The sequence below is a fragment of the Malaya genurostris genome, chromosome 2, assembly GCF_030247185.1.
Source record: "Malaya genurostris strain Urasoe2022 chromosome 2, Malgen_1.1, whole genome shotgun sequence".
Lineage (NCBI taxonomy): Eukaryota > Metazoa > Arthropoda > Insecta > Diptera > Culicidae > Malaya > Malaya genurostris.
Window position 1 is genome coordinate 183,821,075 of NC_080571.1, and position 21,256 is coordinate 183,842,330.

At 27.6% G+C, this 21,256-nt stretch overlaps 2 protein-coding genes and 5 pseudogenes across 2 annotated transcripts; 2 read left to right on the forward strand and 5 right to left on the reverse strand.

The window, feature by feature from the left end:
• Nucleotides 1–2,782: 2,782 nt before the first annotated feature.
• LOC131432654 (cytochrome b-like) lies at nucleotides 2,783–3,924 on the reverse strand (annotated as a pseudogene).
• An 836-nt stretch (nucleotides 3,925–4,760) lies between these two features.
• LOC131432656 (NADH-ubiquinone oxidoreductase chain 4-like) lies at nucleotides 4,761–6,096 on the forward strand. Its single transcript, XM_058599062.1, is given in 1 exon segment — nucleotides 4,761–6,096. A coding segment is annotated over 1 exon segment (1,032 nt). The 5' UTR covers nucleotides 4,761–4,868; the 3' UTR covers nucleotides 5,901–6,096.
• Nucleotides 5,925–7,918, forward strand: LOC131429028 (NADH-ubiquinone oxidoreductase chain 5-like; annotated as a pseudogene).
• Nucleotides 7,919–8,995: 1,077 nt separating this feature from the next.
• Nucleotides 8,996–14,339, reverse strand: LOC131429029 (cytochrome c oxidase subunit 3-like; annotated as a pseudogene).
• A 25-nt stretch (nucleotides 14,340–14,364) lies between these two features.
• On the reverse strand, nucleotides 14,365–17,176 carry LOC131429030 (cytochrome c oxidase subunit 2-like; annotated as a pseudogene).
• On the reverse strand, nucleotides 15,142–15,896 carry LOC131432660 (cytochrome c oxidase subunit 3-like). The gene is given in 3 exon segments (XM_058599063.1): nucleotides 15,142–15,628; nucleotides 15,630–15,728; nucleotides 15,730–15,896. Coding segments are annotated over 3 exon segments (753 nt in total).
• Nucleotides 17,177–17,357: 181 nt separating the features above from the next.
• Nucleotides 17,358–18,725, reverse strand: LOC131432659 (cytochrome c oxidase subunit 1-like; annotated as a pseudogene).
• Between the last annotated feature and the right edge of the window lie 2,531 nt (nucleotides 18,726–21,256).

Consider the following 21,256-nt stretch of genomic DNA (forward strand, 5'->3'; position numbering starts at 1 on the left):
ATATCTAGTAATGGTTATAGAAGCGCGCCAATAAATTTGACTCAGACTGGAAATTTCATTCGTTATATGAATATCTTGTAAACATAACGTTACGAAGAGTTTTATGCTTCATAAGATTATCTTATATATTTGACATGATGTTGAATACACTTTGTAGCTATCAATGGAAATGCTAATAGTGAAAAATCATTAGAATATCATATAATAAAATTTTTGATGCCAAAAGGCTTAGAATTGCATGAAACGTCGAGATTTAGTGTCATCTAGAAAAAAATTTTTTTTGAAAAAATCGACTTTTTGAGACATAGTAGATATACTGGAAAGTGTATCTAGAATGACAATTTAAAGCTTAAAAAGTAAAGTATTTTATTTACATTGAAAAGAAATTTGTGCAAATCATTTTAAATTGAATAAAATTTATTTATTAATAATTTTATTTAATATTTATGTAATAAAAATAATTTTAAAATTTTAAGTTAAAGTATTTTTTAAAGAAAAAATAATTTTAATTATAGTTTAATTGTATTGTAAAAGAATATTGATATATTTTGAAACATTATTATTTTAAAAGAAAATTTAATTTATTGTACCTTGTGTATCACGGTTTATTAATTAATTAATTATTATATCAATTTTTCTCGAATTTTAAAGATTTAATTATATATAAAAGTTATTGTAGTATAAATATTTTAAATGAATAATTAGAAATGAAATGTTAATCGTTTTAAAATATATCTAGTTTTTTAAGAAATAAATTTAATTTGGATTTATTAAAATAATATTTTAATTTAATTAATATCTTAATTTTATAAAACTAATATTTTAAAGGATTAGCTTTAAAATAAATTTTTATGTTTATAAGTTTATAAACAGAAAATGTAAGTTTAAAAATATCTATAATTAATAAATTTATTATAATTTATTTATTTATAAAATATTATTTATTATAAATTAAATTATTTATTAAAATATAAATTTTAATTTAAAATATTTATTAATAATGATAAAATTAGTATATAAAGTTATAAAAATTATTTAAAATGTTAGGTTTAAATAAGGAATTCGGCAAATTATATATCTACCTGTTTTAAAAAAACATGTCTTTTTGAATTTAACCTGCCCACTGAATTAAATTTAAAGGGCCGCAGTATTTTGACTGTGCAAAGGTAGCATAATCAATAGTTTTTTAATTGGAAGCTTGTTTGAATGGTTGAATAAGATATATATTGTCTTTTTTAAAATTTAATAGAATTTTATTTTTTAATAAAAAAGTTAAAATATAATTAAAGGACGAGAAGACCCTATAGATCTATGTTTTTTAAAATTTATAAAATAAAAAGAATTTTAAATTTTTTAAAAATTTTACTGGGGTGGTATTAAAATTTAATTAACTTTTATAATTTATAAACATAAATATAAGAATAATTGATCCAATTTTATTGATTAAAAATTTAAGTTACCTTAGGGATAACAGCGTGATTTTTTTTAGAGTTCTTATCGACAAAAAAGATTGCGACCTCGATGTTGATTTAAGAGTTATTTTTAAATGCTGCAGTTTAAAGTTTAGGTCTGTTTGACCTTTAAATTCTTACATGATTTGAGTTCAAACCGGCGTAAGCCAGGTTGGTTTCTATCCTTAATAAAAAATTATTTTATAGTACGAAATATTAATTTTAAAAATTAAGAATAACATTAATTTTATATTACTATTTTGGCAGATAAGTGCATTAAATTTAGAATTTATAAATATAATATAATATTATAAATAGTAGTGTTTATTTTAGATTATTATTTAAGATTAATTGGAAGTTTATTGTTAGTGATTTGTGTTTTAGTAGGGGTAGCTTTTTTTAACTTTATTAGAACAAAAAGTTTTAGGATATATTCAAATTCGAAAAGGTCCAAATAAAGTAGGTTTTATTGGATTATTACAACCATTTAGTGATGCCGTTAAATTATTTACTAAAGAAAGAACTTATCCTTTATTATCAAATTATATTTTTCATTATTTTTCTCCTATTTTTTCTTTATTTTTATCTTTATTAATTTGATTAAGCATTCCTTTTTTAATTAAATTATATTCTTTTAATTTAGGGGTCTTATTTTTTTTGTATTACTAGAATAGGAGTTTATACAGTTATGATTGCAAATTATGCATTATTAGGTGGATTACGAAGTGTTGCTCAAACAATTTCTTATGAAGTTAGATTAGCTTTAATTTTATTGAGATTTATTTTTTTAGTGGGAGGATATAATTTTTTATATTTTTATGATTTTCAATTATATATATGATTTATTATTTTTTGTTTTCCTTTAAGATTAGTTTGATTTAGTTCTTGTTTGGCAGAAACGAATCGTACTCCTTTTGATTTTGCAGAAGGAGAATCAGAGTTAGTTTCTGGGTTTAATGTTGAATATAGAAGAGGAGGATTTGCATTGATTTTTTTAGCTGAACATTCAAGTATTTTATTTATAAGTATATTATTTTGTGTAATTTTTTTAGGGAGAGATTTGTATAGATTTATTTTTTTTTAAATTAACTTTTATTTCTTTTTTATTGATTTGGGTACGAGGGACATTACCTCGATTTCGGTATGATAAATTAATATATTTAGCTTGAAAAAGATTTTTACCATTGTCTTTAAATTATCTATTTATTTTTATTGTAGTAAATTTTTTTTTATATTTAATATTTTAATGAATTATTTTTAGTATAAAAATTAATAGAAGATTTTACTTCTTTCTTATGTTTTCAAGACATATACTTTTAAAAGCTTATTAATTTAAATTTAATTTAATAATTTATCTCAATATTTTAATATTAAAACATTAATAAAAAAATAAGAAAAATATAAAATAGTTAAAATTTGACCTGTTAATACAAAAGGAGTTTCTACTGGTCGTGCTCCAATTCAAGTTAATAAAAGAAAAATAATTGGTAAATTTCAAAATAAAATTTGATTAAGTGGATAAAATTGTAATCCTTGAAATTTATTTTTATGAATAAAAGGTAAAATAATTAAAATAGAAATTGAGGCCACTAATCCAATTACTCCACCTAGTTTATTGGGAATAGATCGATGAATAGCATATGCAAATAAAAAATATCATTCAGGTTGAATATGGACAGGGGTTACTAATGGGTTAGCTGGAATAAAATTTTCTGGATCTATTAATAGGTAATTAAATTTTCAAATAAAAGTTATTAATATTCAAATAAAAATAATAAATCCAAATAAATCCTTATAAACAAAATAAGGATGGAATGGAATTTTATCAATATTTCTATTTAATCCTAAAGAGTTGTTAGACCCTGTTTGATGTAAAAATAATAAATGAATTATTGTTAAAGCTAAAATGTTAAAAGGTAAAATGGAAAGAAAAGTAAAAAATCGAGTTAATGTAGCATTATCTACAGCAAATCCCCCTCAAATTCATTGAACTAAGTCATTTCCAAGATAAGGTACTGCAAATAATAAATTAGTAATTACAGTTGCTCCTCAAAAAGATATTTGTCCTCAAGGTAAAACATATCCTAAAAATCCTGTTGCTATAACTATAAATAAAATGATAGTTCCTACTATTCAAGTAGGAATACAATGAAAAGAATTATAATAAATTCCTCGTCCTACATGTAAAAATAAACATGCAAAAAAAAGAGGCTCCATTTGCGTGACAAATACGTAAAAATCAACCATTATTTACGTCTCGATAAATATGATTAACTCTATTAAATGCAGTTTCAATATCTTCAGTATAATGTATTGCTAAAAATAATCCAGTTAAAATTTGAACAATTAAACATAATCCTAATAAAGATCCAAAATTTCATCAAGCAGAAATATTAATTGGGGTAGGTAAATCAATTAAAGAATTATTTATAATTTTAATTAAAGGGTGTGTTTTACGGAATGGTTTAAACATAAATAAATTAAAATTAATTTATTGGTCGTAAAGGACCAAAATTTTTTTTTGTAATTTTTACTGTTACTAGTAAAGTTAAAAATAAATAATTAATTAATAATAGTGTAATTATATTAGTTGGAAAATTATATATTTTATTTAATGAAATTATATCTTCATATAAAAATATATTTATTTTATTAAAGATATTTATTTCGTTATTTATAGAAAAATTTTCTATAAATATATTATCTAAAATTAATAAAGTTAATGTAAAAAAAAGATAAAAAATACAATTAATTTTAAAGATATTGAAAATAATTCATTTGATGATAAAGAAGTTACATAAATAAATAAAACTAATATTCCTCCTATGGATACTAAAAATAAAATATATGAAAATCAAAAAGTTTTTATTAATAAATCAATATTTAATGAAATTAAAATAGTTTGAATTAATAATATTAATCCTATAGCTAATGGAAGTTTTATTTGTATAAAAATAAATGATATAATTAAACATAAAAATATTAAAAATATAGAAATTTCAAGAAATAGTTTAATTAAAATATTAATTTTGGGAATTAGTGATAAGAAATATTTTCTTTTTCTTGAAGTTTAAAAAAAAGTTTATTTTTAGTTTACAAGACTAATGTTTTTTTTAAACTATTAGAAATAATGGTTAATTTAATTTATTAATTTATAATTGTAATGTTTATATTTAGATGTGTGACTTTTATTTCTAGTCGAAAACATTTATTATGTACATTATTGAGTTTAGAATTTATAGTGTTAGTATTATTTTTGTTATTATTATTTTATTTAAATTATATAAATTTTGAAAGATACTTTAGAATTTTTTTTTTAAGATTTTGTGTATGTGAAGAAGTTTTAGGTTTATCTATTTTAGTTTCAATAATTCGAACTCATGGAAATGATTATTTTCAAAGTTTTTCAATTTTACAATGTTAAAGTTCATTTTTATATTAATATTTAAAATATTTTTATTATTTTATAAAAATATTTATTGATTAATTCAAAATATTATTTTTTTTTCTTTTTTTTTATTTATATTAAATATTTCATTTAATAATTATTTTTGTAATATTTCCTATTATTTTGGAGAAGATATAATTTCTTATGGATTAGTTTTATTAAGAATTTGAATTTGTGGTTTAATATTAATAGCTAGAGAAAAATTAATTCAGATGAAAAATTATATTAATTTTTTTATATTTATGATTTTATTATTACTATTATTAACTTTTAGTTCTATTAGAGTTTTTATATTTTATTTATTTTTTGAAAGAAGTTTAATTCCTACTTTATTTTTAATTTTAGGTTGGGGATATCAGCCAGAACGTTTACAAGCAGGTATTTATTTATTATTTTATACTTTATTGGCTTCTTTACCTTTATTAATTGGTATTTTTTATATTAAAAAAGATTTAAATACAATAAATTTTATTATATTAAATCATTTAAAAATATATGATTTAAATTTATTATATATAAGAATAATTTTTGATTTTTTAGTTAAAATACCTATAATTTTAGTTCATTTATGATTACTAAAGGCTCATGTTGAAGCCCCTATTTCTGGATCTATAATTTTAGCTGGGGTTTTATTAAAATTAGGGGGATATGGTTTGTTACGAATATTTTTTATTTTACAAATAATTGGGATAAAATTTAATTTTATATTTATTAGAATTAGATTAATTGGAGGTGTATTAGTTAGATTAATTTGTTTATTACAAGTTGATTTAAAATCTTTAATTGACTATTCTTCAGTTGCTCATATAGGAATCGTTTTAAGAGGATTATTAACTATAAGATATTGGGGATTTAATGGATCTTATAGATTGATAATCGCTCATGGTTTGTGTTCTTCAGGATTATTTTGTTTAGCTAATATAAGATATGAGCGAGTTGGAAGACGAAGTTTATTAATTAATAAGGGAATAATAAATTTAATACCAAGCCTTTCTTTATGATGATTTTTATTATGTTCTGGTAATATGGCTGCACCTCCCACATTAAATTTATTAGGTGAAATTTCTTTAATTAATAGAATTGTGGGTTGATCTTGATTAACAATAATAAGATTAATATTTTTATCTATTTTTAGAGCAGCTTATACTTTATATTTATTTGCTTATAGCCAACATGGTAAGTTTTATTCAAGAACTTTTTTTTCAACTGGATTAATTCGAGAATATTTGTTATAAATATTACATTGATTACCTTTAAATTTATTAATTATAAAAAGAAATTTTTTTATATTATGACTTTAATTTAAATAGTTTAAAAAAAATATTGATTTGTGGTGTCAATGATATGAAATTTCATTTTAGATCATGTTAAAATTAAATTATTGCAAAAATAGTTTTTATATTTTATTAATTATTAGAATTTCTTTATTTATATTAAGATTAAAATTTTTATTAATTAATAAAATTTATTTTTTGAATGAGAGGTAATTTCTTTACATTCTTTGTCAATTGTTATAACTTTATTATTTGACTGAATAAGTTTAATATTTATATCATTGTATTATTTATTTTTTTTTTTTGTTTCGATTATAGAGGTTTTAACCTTAAGGTCATTCGCCTCTTCGGGCCAGAAAAACTTTCTGACCCTATGTGCGGGGTTGGGAATCGAACCCAGGCGGGCTGCGTGAAAGGCATCGACTTACCCATCACACTATACCCGTCCCCTATTATTTATTTCTTGTTTAGTAAATTTTTATAGAATAGAATATATAGAAGAAGATATAAATATTAATCGATTTATTTTATTAGTATTAATATTTGTTATATCAATAATATTACTAATTATTAGTCCAAATTTAATTAGAATTTTATTAGGATGAGATGGATTAGGGTTAGTATCTTATTGTTTAGTTATTTATTTTCAAAATGTAAAATCTTATAATGCAGGAATATTAACTGCTTTATCAAATCGTATCGGAGATGTAGCTTTATTATTAGCTGTTGCATGAATATTAAATTATGGAAGATGAAATTATATCTATTATTTAGAAATAATAATAAATGATAGTTATATAATAATTATTGGTTATTTAGTTATATTAGCAGCTATGACAAAAAAAGCACAAATTCCTTTTTCTTCTTGATTACCAGCGGCAATAGCTGCTCCTACAGCATTAGTGCATTCTTCTACATTAGTAACAGCTGGAGTTTATTTATTAATTCGATTTAATATTTTATTTTTAAATTCTTATATAAGTCAAATTTTATTATTAATTTCTGGTTTAACAATATTTATAGCAGGTTTAGGGGCTAATTTTGAATTTGATTTAAAAAAATTTATTGCTTTATCAACTTTAAGACAATTAGGTTTAATAATAAGAATTTTATCTATAGGATATAGTATATTAGCTTTTTTTCATTTACTAACACATGCTTTATTTAAAGCATTATTATTTGTATGTGCTGGAGTAATTATTCATTGTATAAAAAATATACAGGATATTCGATTTATAGGAAATTTAAGATTAAGAATACCTTTAGTTAGAAGTTGTTTTAATATTGCTAATTTAGCTTTATGTGGTATACCTTTTTTAGCTGGATTTTATTCTAAGGATTTAATTTTGGAAATTGTAAGTTTATCTTATTTAAATTTGTTTTTCTTTTTTTTCCACTGGATTAACTGTTTGTTATTCATTTCGATTAGTTTATTATTTAATGGCGGGTGAATATAGAGGTATATCTATAAATATAATAAGAAGAAATAGATTAATTATAATTTTGGGTATTTTTTGACAATTAATAATAACAATTATTGGGGGAAGTATATTAAATTGGTTATTTTTTTTAATCCTTCAATAATTTGTTTACCTTTTATAATAAAAATTTTAGTTTTATTAGTTTGTATTACAGGTGCTTTAATAGGATATTTAATTAGAAATATTTCTTTAAATTTTTTAATAAATCTTTATATTTTTATAATTTTAGATGATTTGTGGGAGGTATATGATTTATACCAATAATTTCTACAATTGGGTTATTAAAAAATTTTTTATTAATTGGATTTAATTCTTTAAAAATTTTTGATCAAGGATGAAGAGAATATTTTGGTGGTCAGATATTATATACTCAATTAAAATATTATTCTTTATATTTACAAGAATTTCAAAATAATAATTTAAAAATTTATTTATTAAGATATATAATATGAGTTTTTGTATTAATTTTATTAATCTTATTGAATTAGTTTAAATAGCTTATATTTAGAGTGTGACATTGAAGATGTTAAGGAAATTAAAATAATTTTTAAATATTTAAAAAAAATAAATTTTTATTATTATATTGAAACTATAATGTTTTATTTTAAACTATATAAATGCAATATGTTGAACAAGAAAAAGCTGCTAACATTATTTTTTAATGGTTTAATTCCATTTATATTTTTATTTTAATTGGAATTTATAATTCAATGATATCATTAACAGTAATATACCTCTTTTTGGTTTCAATTAATAAATTGTATAAGATAAATTGAATAAAATCAATATTTTTTAAATGCAAATTATATGTTATACTTAACTATTATCCTAAAAAAATATGGATATTATATATCTAGAATTAGGTCGAAACTAATTGCAATTTATCGCTTCATATTTAAATGTTTAAATATTTAATTATTTCATTCTAATATTCCTTGGTTTCATTCATGATATAAACCAATTAATAAAATTATAAAAAAAAATAATCTTGTATTAATTCAATAAGTTAAATAAGATGGTTTTATAATTAAAATTATAGGTAAAATTAGTGCAATTTCAACACCAAAAATTAAAAAAATAATTGTGATTAAAAAAAATCGAAGTGAAAAAGGAACACGAGAATAATTTATTGGGTCAAATCCACATTCAAAAGGAGAACATTTTTCTCGATCTATAATAGTTTTTTTTTAATAATTGTGCAATTATTATTATGATAATTGTAATAATAAAAATAATAAATCTTATAATTAAAATTAAATAAATTATTTATACTAAAAATAATTAGTCCTTATGATTGGAAGTCATATATACATGAATATACTTTATAAATTAATTACCTCATCAATAAATAGAAATATATAAAAATAATCATACTACATCAACAAAATGTCAGTATCATGCGGCTGCTTCAAATCCAAAATGATGTTTATTAGAAAAGTGATTATTTAAATGACGGAAAAAACATACTATTAAAAAAGTTGTTCCGATTAATACATGTAATCCATGAAATCCAGTTGCTATAAAAAATGTTGATCCATAAATTCTATCTGCAATAGTGAAAGGGGATTCAATATATTCATATCCTTGAAGAATAGAAAAATAAATTCCTAATAAAATTGTAAAAAATAAACTTTGAATAGTTTGTGTGTGATTATTTTCTATTAAACTGTGATGAGCTCATGTTACAGTTTCACCAGAAGTTAATTTTTTCTCATAAATACGTTTATTTCATAAGGCAATTTACATAAGTTTTTCTTCGCCGTATCATCACTTTTACATAGAATTCTTAACCTAATATAATACTACTATAGTCACAGCGATTTGAGTTTAATAAAACATATTCCTCTTAATTTTTAAATATCATATTAGTTATTTCGTTATTTATTATTAAATCTACTTAGGAACATTATTTGAACCAAGCGATTAACTGCTATAAATTATACGATAAGTTTAAATTTTATACATTTTGTTGTTGATTTCGTAACCTATTTTGAGTTTGTTTGTATCAGCACATCATTTTTATTAAAATTTTGCTATTGGATGAACTAATGGACGCTGTAGGAGTCAGAACTAACCCTCAAAAGATCAAATTATTAAATTGAAACTTCAATAGTCTTTATGAAATGATAAAGAAGTTTCATGTAAGAAAGGTCACGACAAGCAAGAATGTCTCGAACTGGGACATTGGATAGTCTACCTTGGGTACGCAAGGAATTAATTAGTTGAGATCTGACATCACGATACTCCACGCATGTCCAAACGACATGATCAATATCGCGATAACCTTTGCCACAAGCACAATGATTAGTTTCGGAAAGTCCAATTCGAAGGAGATGTGCATCTAACGTGTAGTGATTGGACATAAGTCTGGACATCACACGAATGAAATCCCTCGGTCGCTCATAAATTTCACCTTCAATAGCACCACGTTTGGCCAAACTATCGGCTCTTTCATTGCCTGGAATGGAGCAATGAGCCGGGACCCAAACTATTGTGATTTGATAATTATTATTCAATATGTCGTTCAGACACTGTTTTATTTTGCCCAAGAAAAACGGTTCATTTTTGCCAGCTGCGTTTGAGCGAATGGCTTCAATTGCACTCAGACTATCTGTGAAGAGGAAATAATGGTTTGGAGATAATGAGACGATTACATTCAAGCTATAATGAACTGCTGCTAACTCTGCTATATAAACAGATGCAGGTTCTTGAAGCTTGAATGAGGCGGAAACATTACTGTTGAACATACCAAACCCTGTCGCTTCTTCAATTCGCGATCCGTCCGTGTAAAACATTTTCTCAGAGTCAATATGCCTGAACTTACTTGAAAATATTTTTGGGATTTCCATAGAGCGTAGGTGATCCGGGATTCCACGCACTTCGCGCTGCATGGATGTGTCGAAAAATAAAGTTGAGTCAGGGACATTTAGGAGGCTGACATGGATAGGAATATATCTTGAAGGGTTGATTTCCTGTGACATATGGTTAAAATATACTGTCATGAATCTTGTTTGAGATTGAAGCTCAACTAGCCTTTCGAAGTTATTAATAATTAGGGGATTCAGTACCTCGCATCTTATTAGCAGTCGCGACGAAAGCTCCCAAAAACGATCCTTCAATGGAAGAACTCCCGCCAGAACTTCAAGACTCATTGTATGTGTCGAATGCATGCAGCCTAAAGCAATTCGCAAACAACGATACTGAATTCGCTCCAGTTTGATAATATGAGAATTTGCAGCGGAACGAAAGCAAACGCATCCATATTCCATCACTGAAAGTATCGTTGTCTGATACAATTTTATTAGATCTTGCGGATGAGCACCCCACCAAGACCCTGTTATTGTTCGAAGAAAATTTACTCTTTGTTGGCATTTCGTTATCAGATACCTAATGTGTCCTCCCCACGTGCATTTGTAATCAAACCACACCCCGAGGTATTTGAAAGTCAAAACCTGTTGGATCATCATATGAAGCTGAAGTTGCGCGGGATCATGCTTTCTTGAAAAGACGACTAACTCTGTTTTCTCCGCAGAGAATTCGATACCCAGATGAACAGCCCAAACGGACAATTTATCTAAGGTATCTTGCAATGGTTTTTGTAAATCAATAGCTTTGGATCCAGTAACTGAAACCACGCCATCATCTGCCAATTGCCTTAGTGTACATGGGGTTACGAGACATCATATGAAGCTGAAGTTGCGCGGGATCATGCTTTCTTGAAAAGACGACTAACTCTGTTTTCTCCGCAGAGAATTCGATACCCAGATGAACAGCCCAAACGGACAATTTATCTAAGGTATCTTGCAATGGTTTTTGTAAATCAATAGCTTTGGATCCAGTAACTGAAACCACGCCATCATCTGCCAATTGCCTTAGTGTACATGGGGTTACGAGACATCATATGAAGCTGAAGTTGCGCGGGATCATGCTTTCTTGAAAAGACGACTAACTCTGTTTTCTCCGCAGAGAATTCGATACCCAGATGAACAGCCCAAACGGACAATTTATCTAAGGTATCTTGCAATGGTTTTTGTAAATCAATAGCTTTGGATCCAGTAACTGAAACCACGCCATCATCTGCCAATTGCCTTAGTGTACATGGGGTTACGAGACAGCTGTCAATGTCGTTTACATAGAAATTGTACAGGAGCGTACTGAGGCATGAGCCTTGCGGGAGACCCATGTAGCTAATTCTGAATGTTGCCAAATCGCCATGTGAAAAATGCATGCGTTTCTCTGACAAAAGGTTGTGCAAATAATTATTTATAACCGCTGGAAGTCCATGTTGGTGGAGCTTGTCTGAAAGAACATCAATGGAAACTGATTCAAATGCTCCTTTAATGTCTAAAAATACAGAGGCCATTTGTTGTTTTTGAGCAAAGGCAATTTGGATGTCAGACGAAAGCAATGCAAGGCAATCATTCGTCCCTTTATTTCTTCGGAAGCCAAATTGAGTATCTGATAACAAACCTTTCGTCTCGACCCAAGTGTCGAGACGTCGAAGAATAATTTTTTCGAACAATTTTCTGATGCAGGACAACATTGCAATAGGTCTATATGAGTTGTGATTGGAAGCTGGTTTCCCCGGCTTTTGAATGGCGATAACTTTCACTTGTCTCCAGTCAGGTGGAACAATATTTTGCTCAAGAAACTTGTTGAACAATTCCAACAAACGTCTTTTTGCGAGGTCGGGCAGATTCTTCACCAAATTGAACTTAATTCTGTCCAACCCAGGAGCGTTATTGTTACAAGACATGAGTGCTATGGAAAATTCCATCATTGAAAAGGGGCTATCAATGGAATCATCATTTGAAGAAGACTCCCTAATAATGCTATGCGTAGGAACGGAATCTGGACAAACTTTCCTCGCAAAATCAAATATCCATCGATTCAAGTACTCCTCACTCTCATTTCCTACGTTACGATTCCTCATTCGTCTGGCCGTATTCCAAAGAGTGCTCATTGAGGTTTCTCTTGACAAACCTTCCACAAAATGTCTCCAATAGCTGCATTTCTTGACCCGAAGTATGTTCTTGTACTTGCTTTCTAAAACCAAGAATTTTTCAAAATTCCGAGGAGTTCCTCCTCCTCGTTTTAAAAACGTCTTGAAAGCATTTTGTTTCGCGTGTTTAGCATCTGAGCACTCTTTGTCCCACCAAGGATTTGGAGGTCTTCTGTTAGACGATGGACCAAGAAATCGTTTCGTTTGGGCTTGTTCTGCGGCCTCCAGTATCGAACAAACGAGGAAGTCATATTCTTCAAGTGGGGGGAGCTCTTCCATGGAAGCCAGAAGTTAATAAAATTGCTGTATTTAAAAGAGGAATATGAAAAGGCTCAAAAGGAAAAATTCCTATAGGGGATCAATTTATTCCAAGTTCAATAGTTGGTGATAAACTTCTATGAAAAAAAGCTCAAAAAAAAAAGAAATGAAAAAAAAAATTCTGATACAATAAATAAAATTATTCCTCATCGTAAACCTAAAGTTACAGAAAAAGTATGAAGTCCTTGAAATGTTCCTTCTCGGGAAATATCTCGTCATCATTGATATATAGTTATTAAAATGATAATATTTCCTAAAATAAATAAGTTAAAATTATATTGATGAAATCATTGTACTAGACCTGTTACTGTTGTTATTGTTCCATTGCTCCTGTTAAAGGTCAAGGACTATAATCTACTAAATGAAAAGGATGATTTGAGTCAGTTGACATAAATTTAATTAATTTCTCTAGATTAGAGAGTTCTTAATACTGAAAATACATAAGATTGAATAATAGCTACAGATGATTCTAAAATTAAAAGAGCAATTTGAGTAATTAAAATTAAAGAAATAATAATATAAGATGTTGATATTGGACCTGTATTACCTAATAAAGTTAATAATAAATGTCCAGCAATTATATTTGCTGTTAATCGAACAGCTAGAGTTCCTGATCGAATAATGTTACTAATAGTTTCAATACAAACTATAAAGGTATTAAAACGCTTGGAGTTCCTTGAGGGACTAAATGAGTAAATATATGTTGTGTATTTTTAATTCATCCATAGAGTATAAATCTTAATTATAAAGGAAAAGCTAAGATTAATGTTAAAATTAAATGACTAGTTCTTGTAAAGATATAAGGAAATAAACCTAAAAAATTATTAAATAAAATTAAAGAAAAAATAGAGATAAATATTAATGTTCTTCCATTATTAATATTAGAATTTAATAATAATTTAAATTCTTTATGTAAAATAATTATTATATTATTTCAAATAATTTGGATTCGATTAGGTATAAATAAAAAAGAAAAAGGAATAATTAATAATCCAATAAATGTTCTTATTCAATTTAAAGATAAATTTATGATTGATGTAGATGGGTCAAATACAGAATATAAGTTTGTTATCATTTTCAAATTATTGTTTTTTGTTTAGGTATTAAATATTGTGATGATTTAATTGATATAGGAAGAACACAATAATATTTTTTTACATTAAAAATTATAATTGTAATACTAAAAATAATAAATAAAATTAATCAATTGATTGGGGCTATTTGAGGAATTAAAAAATATTAAATAATTAATTTGTTTAATTTGACAAATTAATGTTTTATATAATAAACTAATTTTTTTTTCATTAGAAGTAAGTGCTAATTTACTATAATTTGATTTAAGAGATAATACTTGCTTTCAGTCATCTAATGAATTAGTTTTTAAAGAAATTCATTTAATAAAATAATTTAAGGGAATACTTTCAATTACGATAGGTATAAATCTATGATTGGCTCCACAAATTTCTGAACATTGGCCAAAAAAAGACCTGGTTGATTTATAAAAAAATTAGAATGATTTAATCGTCCAGGAGTAGCATCAATTTTTACACCTAATCTAGGAATTGTTCATGAATGAAGGACATCAGTAGCTGTTACAAAAATTCGAATTTGATTATTAAAAGGTAAAATAATTCGATTATCAACATCTAAAAGTCGAAATCCATTAATATTTAATTCGTTTGTAGGAATTATATATGAATCAAATTCTAAATTTTTAAAATTTGAATATTCATATCTTCAATATCATTGATGACCAATCGCTTTTAAAGTATAATGACATAAATCAATTAATAAACTTATAATAAAAAATAATCTTGTAATAATTCAATTAGTTAAATTAGTTGGTTTTATAATGAAAATTATAGGTAAAATTAGAGCAATTTCAACATCAAAAATTAAAAAACTAATTGTGAATAAAAAAATCGAAGAGAAAAAGGAAGACGAGAATAATTTATTGGGTCAAATCCACATTCAAAAGGAGAACATTTTTCTCGATCTATAATAGTTTTTTTTAAATAATTGTGGCAATTATTATTATGATAATTGTAATAATAAAAATAATAAATCTTATAATTAAAATTAAATAAATTATTTATACTAAAAATAATTAGTCCTTATGATTGGAAGTCATATATACATGAATATACTTTATAAATTAATTACCTCATCAATAAATAGAAATATATAAAAATAATCATACTACATCAACAAAATGTCAGTATCATGCGGCTACTTCAAATCCAAAATGATGTTTATTAGAAAAGTGATTATTTAAATGACGGAAAAAACATACTATTAAAAAAGTTGTTCCGATTAATACATGTAATCCATGAAATCCAGTTGCTATAAAAAATGTTGATCCATAAATTCTATCTGCAATAGTGAAAGGGGATTCAATGTATTCATATCCTTGAAGAATAGAAAAATAAATTCCTAATAAAATTGTAAAAAATAAACTTTGAATAGTTCGTGTGTGATTATTTTCTATTAAACTATGATGAGCTCATGTTACAGTTACACCAGAGGTTAATAAAATTGCTGTATTTAAAAGAGGAATATGAAAAGGCTTAAAAGGAAAAATTCCTATAGGGGGTCAATTTATTCCAAGTTCAATAGTTGGTGATAAACTTCTATGAAAAAAGGAAATGAAAAAAAAATTCTGATACAATAAATAAAATTATTCCTCATCGTAAACCTAAAGTTACAGAAAAAGTATGAAGTCCTTGAAATGTTCCTTCTCGCGAAATATGTCGTCATCATAGTTATTAAAATGATAATATTTCCTAAAATAAATAAGTTAAAATTATATTGATGAAATCATTGTACTAGACCTGTTACTGTTGTTATTGTTCCAATTGCTCCTGTTAAAGGTCAAGGACTATAATCTACTAAATGAAAAGGATGATTTGAGTGAGTTGACATAAATTTAATTAATTTCTCTAGAATAGAGAGTTCTTAATACTGAAAATACATAAGATTAAATAATAGCTACAGCTGATTCTAAAACTAAAAGAGCAATTTGAGTAATTAAAATTAAAGAAATAATAATATAAGATGTTGATATTGGACCTGTATTACCTAATAAAGTTAATAATAAATGTCCAGCAATTAATTATGGAGCAAGGTTACAATCACGTATCGATTGTCCCGAACTCTTACAATTACTTAATTTCGACATTCATCGTCGTAGTCTACGTTATCACCCCTTTTTAAGATTACCTTCCGCCAGAACAAACTATGGATTCAATGAACCGTTTACTAGTATGTGTCGTTTATTCGTTAACTTATATAATGTCTTCGATTTTCATGTATCTCGAAATGTAATCAAACGGTTGTTTCTTAGTCACTTATCATGTTAGTTTTAGAATCAAAGATTGGTACAAAGATGAGGAGGTTTTATGCCTACTGGAGGCAGAGGTTTAAAAATGCTCAACTCCAGTGGGCTTTTCCCTGCCCCACATACATGCATACATACATTATTGTATTTTCGTTCAACCCCCACTCCTCTCCATCATTCTCCATTGGAAACTAACAAGATTCGCCCGCCGAAATTATCCCGGTCGTCATTTCTTCTTTCTCTCTGTCTTCCACCATGCTTTCTTCGATCACTAATTAGATCTACATGCCGATTCTAAACCCGTCGTTTTCTCTGCCTTCCACCATCTTTTTGGTCACTAATTAGATCTTTATGCCTATTCTAACACAGTTGCTAGCCCACTCTCGTCTACCACCTTCTCCACCAACCCTTGTATATATTCCCACTCTTTTCTTCTCACTCAATTTTTAAGCAAGAGTACTATTACTGCCATGTAAGGCTTAGCGTCATCAATTAGTTATAGGGTTATAGATTTAGTTTTAATTGTTAGTTTTAATTGTTGTATGTATCTGTTGGATCATTGTAATCTGTTGATACAAATAATGAGAAGGTTTTATGCCTGCTGGAGAGAGAGATTACCAAATTTCATCTCCATCGGGCTTTTCCCTTGCTCCATAAATAAATAAATAAATAAATTAATAATTAATGGATTATTATTTTAATCCATTAAATATAATAATCGTAAAGAAGGAAAAGCAATAAATATTAAAATAATAGCAGGTAAAATTGTTCAAATAATTTCAATTGTTTGTCCATGTAATAAAAATCGATTAGTAAATTTATTAAAAAATAATATAATTATAATATAAGAAATTAATGCGGTAAAATTAAAAATTAAATTAAATTAAATTAAAATTATAATTGTGTAGTCATGGAAAAAATTTAATTGTTCTATTAAAGGTGAAAATCTATTTTGTAATCTTAAGTTAGATCATGTTGCCATTTTCTAATAAAAAATAAAAAAAAATTATATATGAAGCTTAAATTCATTGCACTAATCTGCCATATTAATAATTAGATGATAATAATGGGAGTTCTAAGTATGTATGTTCTATAGGAGGTATAGAATGAAATCATTCAATAGAAGAAGATAATTGTATAGGAAATAAAGAAATTCGTTGAGAAGATATGCTTTCTCATATAATAAATAAAAAGAAAATAATACCAAATAAAAAAATTGATCTACCTAATGATGAAATAATATTTCAAGTTAAAAAACTATCTGGAAAATCAGAATATCGTCGAGGCATTCCTGATAATCCTAAAAAATGTTGAGGAAAAAATGTAAAATTTACTCCAATAAATATAATTGAAAATTGAATTTTTAATCATGAAGAATTTATAGTTAATCCAGTTAATAAAGGATATCAATGAATAAATCCTGATATAATAGCAAATACAGCTCCTATTGATAAAACGTAATGAAAATGAGCAACTACATAATATGTATCATGAAGAACAATATCAATAGAAGAATTAGCTAAAATTACTCCAGTTAATCCTCCAACTGTAAATAAAAATACAAATCCTAATGCTCATAGTAAAGCTGGATTGTAATTTAATTGAGTTCCATGAAGAGTGGCTAATCAACTAAAAATTTTAATTCCTGTAGGAACAGCAATAATTATAGTTGCTGAGGTAAAATAAGCTCGAGTATCAACATCTATTCCAACAGTAAATATATGATGAGCTCATACAATAAATCCTAATAATCCAATTGCTAATATAGCATAAATTATTCCTAAAGTTCCAAAAGTTTCTTTTTTTCCACTTATTTGAGTAATAATATGGGAAATTATTCCAAATCCTGGTAAAATTAAAATATAAACTTCAGGGTGACCAAAAAATCAAAATAAATGTTGATAAAGAATAGGATCACCTCCTCCAATCGTATCAAAAAAAGAAGTATTAAAATTTCGATCTGTTAATAATATTGTAATTGCTCCTGCTAATACAGGTAGTGATAATAAAAGTAATAAAGCTGTAATAACAACAGATCAAACAAATAGGGGTATTCGATCTAAAGTAATTCCTGCTGAACGTATATTAATTACTGTAGTAATAAAATTTACAGCTCCTAAAATAGATGAAATTCCTGCTAAATGTAAAGAAAAAATAGATAAATCAACAGAAGCTCCAGCATGAGAATTTCCTGATGATAAAGGAGGGTATACAGTTCATCCAGTCCCAGCTCCATTTTCTACTATTCTTCCTGATAATAATAATATTAAAGAAGGAGGAAGTATTCAAAAACTTATATTATTTATTCGAGGAAAAGCTATATCAGGAGCACCCAATATTAAAGGAACTAATCAATTTCCAAATCCTCCAATTATAATAGGTATTACTATAAAGAAAATTATAATAAAAGCATGAGCAGTAGGGTGGGACAAAATATTGATTTCAGCTCCACTAAACTTTTCGTGTTCCTTTTGGGTCCCATAAGCACCATGCAAAATTTTAGCTCGATAGGAGAAACTATATTTTCGCGCCCGCGGTTCAAAGTTTGTATGGGATTTAGTATGGGAAAACTAACTTTTAACAAAATAATCATCTGGAGGTCACCCTATATACTCAAAAAATCAGCGGGCATGTAATTTTTGTAGGAAATTTAATGAGGAAGAAAACCTTCGAAGACTGTAACATCAGGAATCAGGAATCAGAACAAATTGGCTCAAATGGCACGTTCCCCTTGATATTTGGAGATTTGTGCCTTGCCATCAATATGTTTTTAGCATCATTTTCCCGATATATAAGAGGGAAGGATTGAAAGGAAATGGTAAGGGTTGGACTAGGAGGATGGGAAAAATTGACGACACAAAAACACATAAAAGCAGAAGTGAATTCTGCACCCCTAAAGGATGCTGAACAATCTGCTGAGGATCACATTTAGTGTAAGCAGAAGGAAATTCTGAACCTCTACAAGGTCCCGAACAGTCTGCTGTTAATAAAACCTCCAACCCCCGAGAGGATTTAGAGATCTTGCAAAAGCGACACCATTCTGCACTCCCGGAAGAATGCAGAACGACTCGCAGTATGTACGAGCAGAAGTAAATTCGGTACCCCCCAAAGGATGCCAAACAATCTGCCAAACCCTATTTAAGGTGAATACAGAAGAGATTCATTCACTCCAGGAAGAACGATGAACCCTTCTGACTATAGCTCCTTACCACATTGGGTGAGAAACGAGAGAATATCCTTCAATTTTAGCTCCGCATACACAGACTCAACCATGTATGGAGAACCAAAAACCCGGATACGTAGCTGCGTCAATGCGGGACAGTTACATATCAGATGATATGAAGTACCATAATCGCATTCACACAAATCACACGAATAATACTCAGCACGTTGAATAGTAGCCATGCGATAATTGAGTTTGCAATGTCCAGTCAGAGCTCTGACCAGAATACTTCAATGATACTTGGAGAAATGCAGTAGACACTTTGACATTTTCAGATTTAAATCTGGTAGAAATGCTTTTGTCTGAGCGCAAGTTTGCAAGCTGCGCCAGTAGATGGCATGTTTGGATGCAGCCCAACAACGAATCTTGTGCTTTATCCAACTAGTTGAATGTGGTAAAGCTGGTTCAGGACCAACGAAATCATTCGTTGCACCAGCTCTAGCCAACTCATCAGCCCATTCATTTCCAGTAATACCAGAATGGCCGGGTACCCATAAGAAGTAAACAGCATTTGAAATGCTGAGGTCTTCAATTTGAGTTCGACATGCGATCACTAGATTCGACCGTGAGTCATTCGAACTGAGTGCTTTTAAGGCTGCCTGACTGTCGGAACAAAAATAAATTCGTTTACCACAGATCCTCTGCTGAAGTGCCGATTGTACTCCACACAGAATTGCGTAGATTTCTGCTTGGAACACAGTACAGTATCTACCAAGTGAATGAGACTGCTCCAGCCTCATTTCACGACAGTAGACACCAGCACCAGCACGACCATTCAACAGAGAACCGTCCGTAAAACAAACTATGTGTTCATCAAGTTGTCGTTCCAGACAACCAGACAACCATTCCTAACGAAGAGGATGGCTCACATTGAATGTTTTAAAAGGAAAACTGCATGTGAGAGTTAGGTCACTAGGAGCGAGTAAATACTCATCCCACGTAACCATTTGAGACCACAAGCGAGTGTGACTGGTAGCATAATCTAATGAGTTACTGTTCCAAAGCCCTGTAACCCTAAGACGGTATGCACAAGATAATGCTTCTTGTTTTAGGAACACATGTAGTGGTTTAATGCACAGTAGCGCCTCTAGAGCAGCAGTAGGAGTTGTCGTGAATGCTCCTGTCATCGCCATTAGGACCATCCTTTGGAGATGATTTAGCTTTGACTGAACTGTCGCGACTTCTCCTTTCTGCCACCATACAAGACATCCATATGCTAAAATTGGTCTAACGATAGTTGTGTAGATCCAATGAATATATCTGGGTTTGAGTCCCCATGATTTTCCAAAAGCTCGTCTGCATTGGCCGAAAGCCATGCAAGCTCGTTTAATCCTGAAATCAATGTGAGCAGACCAATTCAGTTTTGAGTCAAGAATAACCCCGACGTATTTAACTTGATCGACCACAGTGACCTCTGAACCAAAGAACTGCAACGGACGAGCTCCTGTAATTATCCTACGATGAGTGAAAAGCACCATTGATGTTTTGCCCGGATTTACAGATAATCCAACCTGACAACACCATTGTTCAACAGATCGCAGGGCTTGCTGCATTAAATCAAAGAGAGTGTTAATGCTTATACCGGTCATCAATATATGATAATCGTCGGCAAAACCATAAGTCGGAAATCCAAGGTTATTAAGTTTCCTTTACAAACTATTCGCGACTAGGTTCCATAAAAGTGGGGATAGTACACCACCTTGAGAACACCCACAGACACTC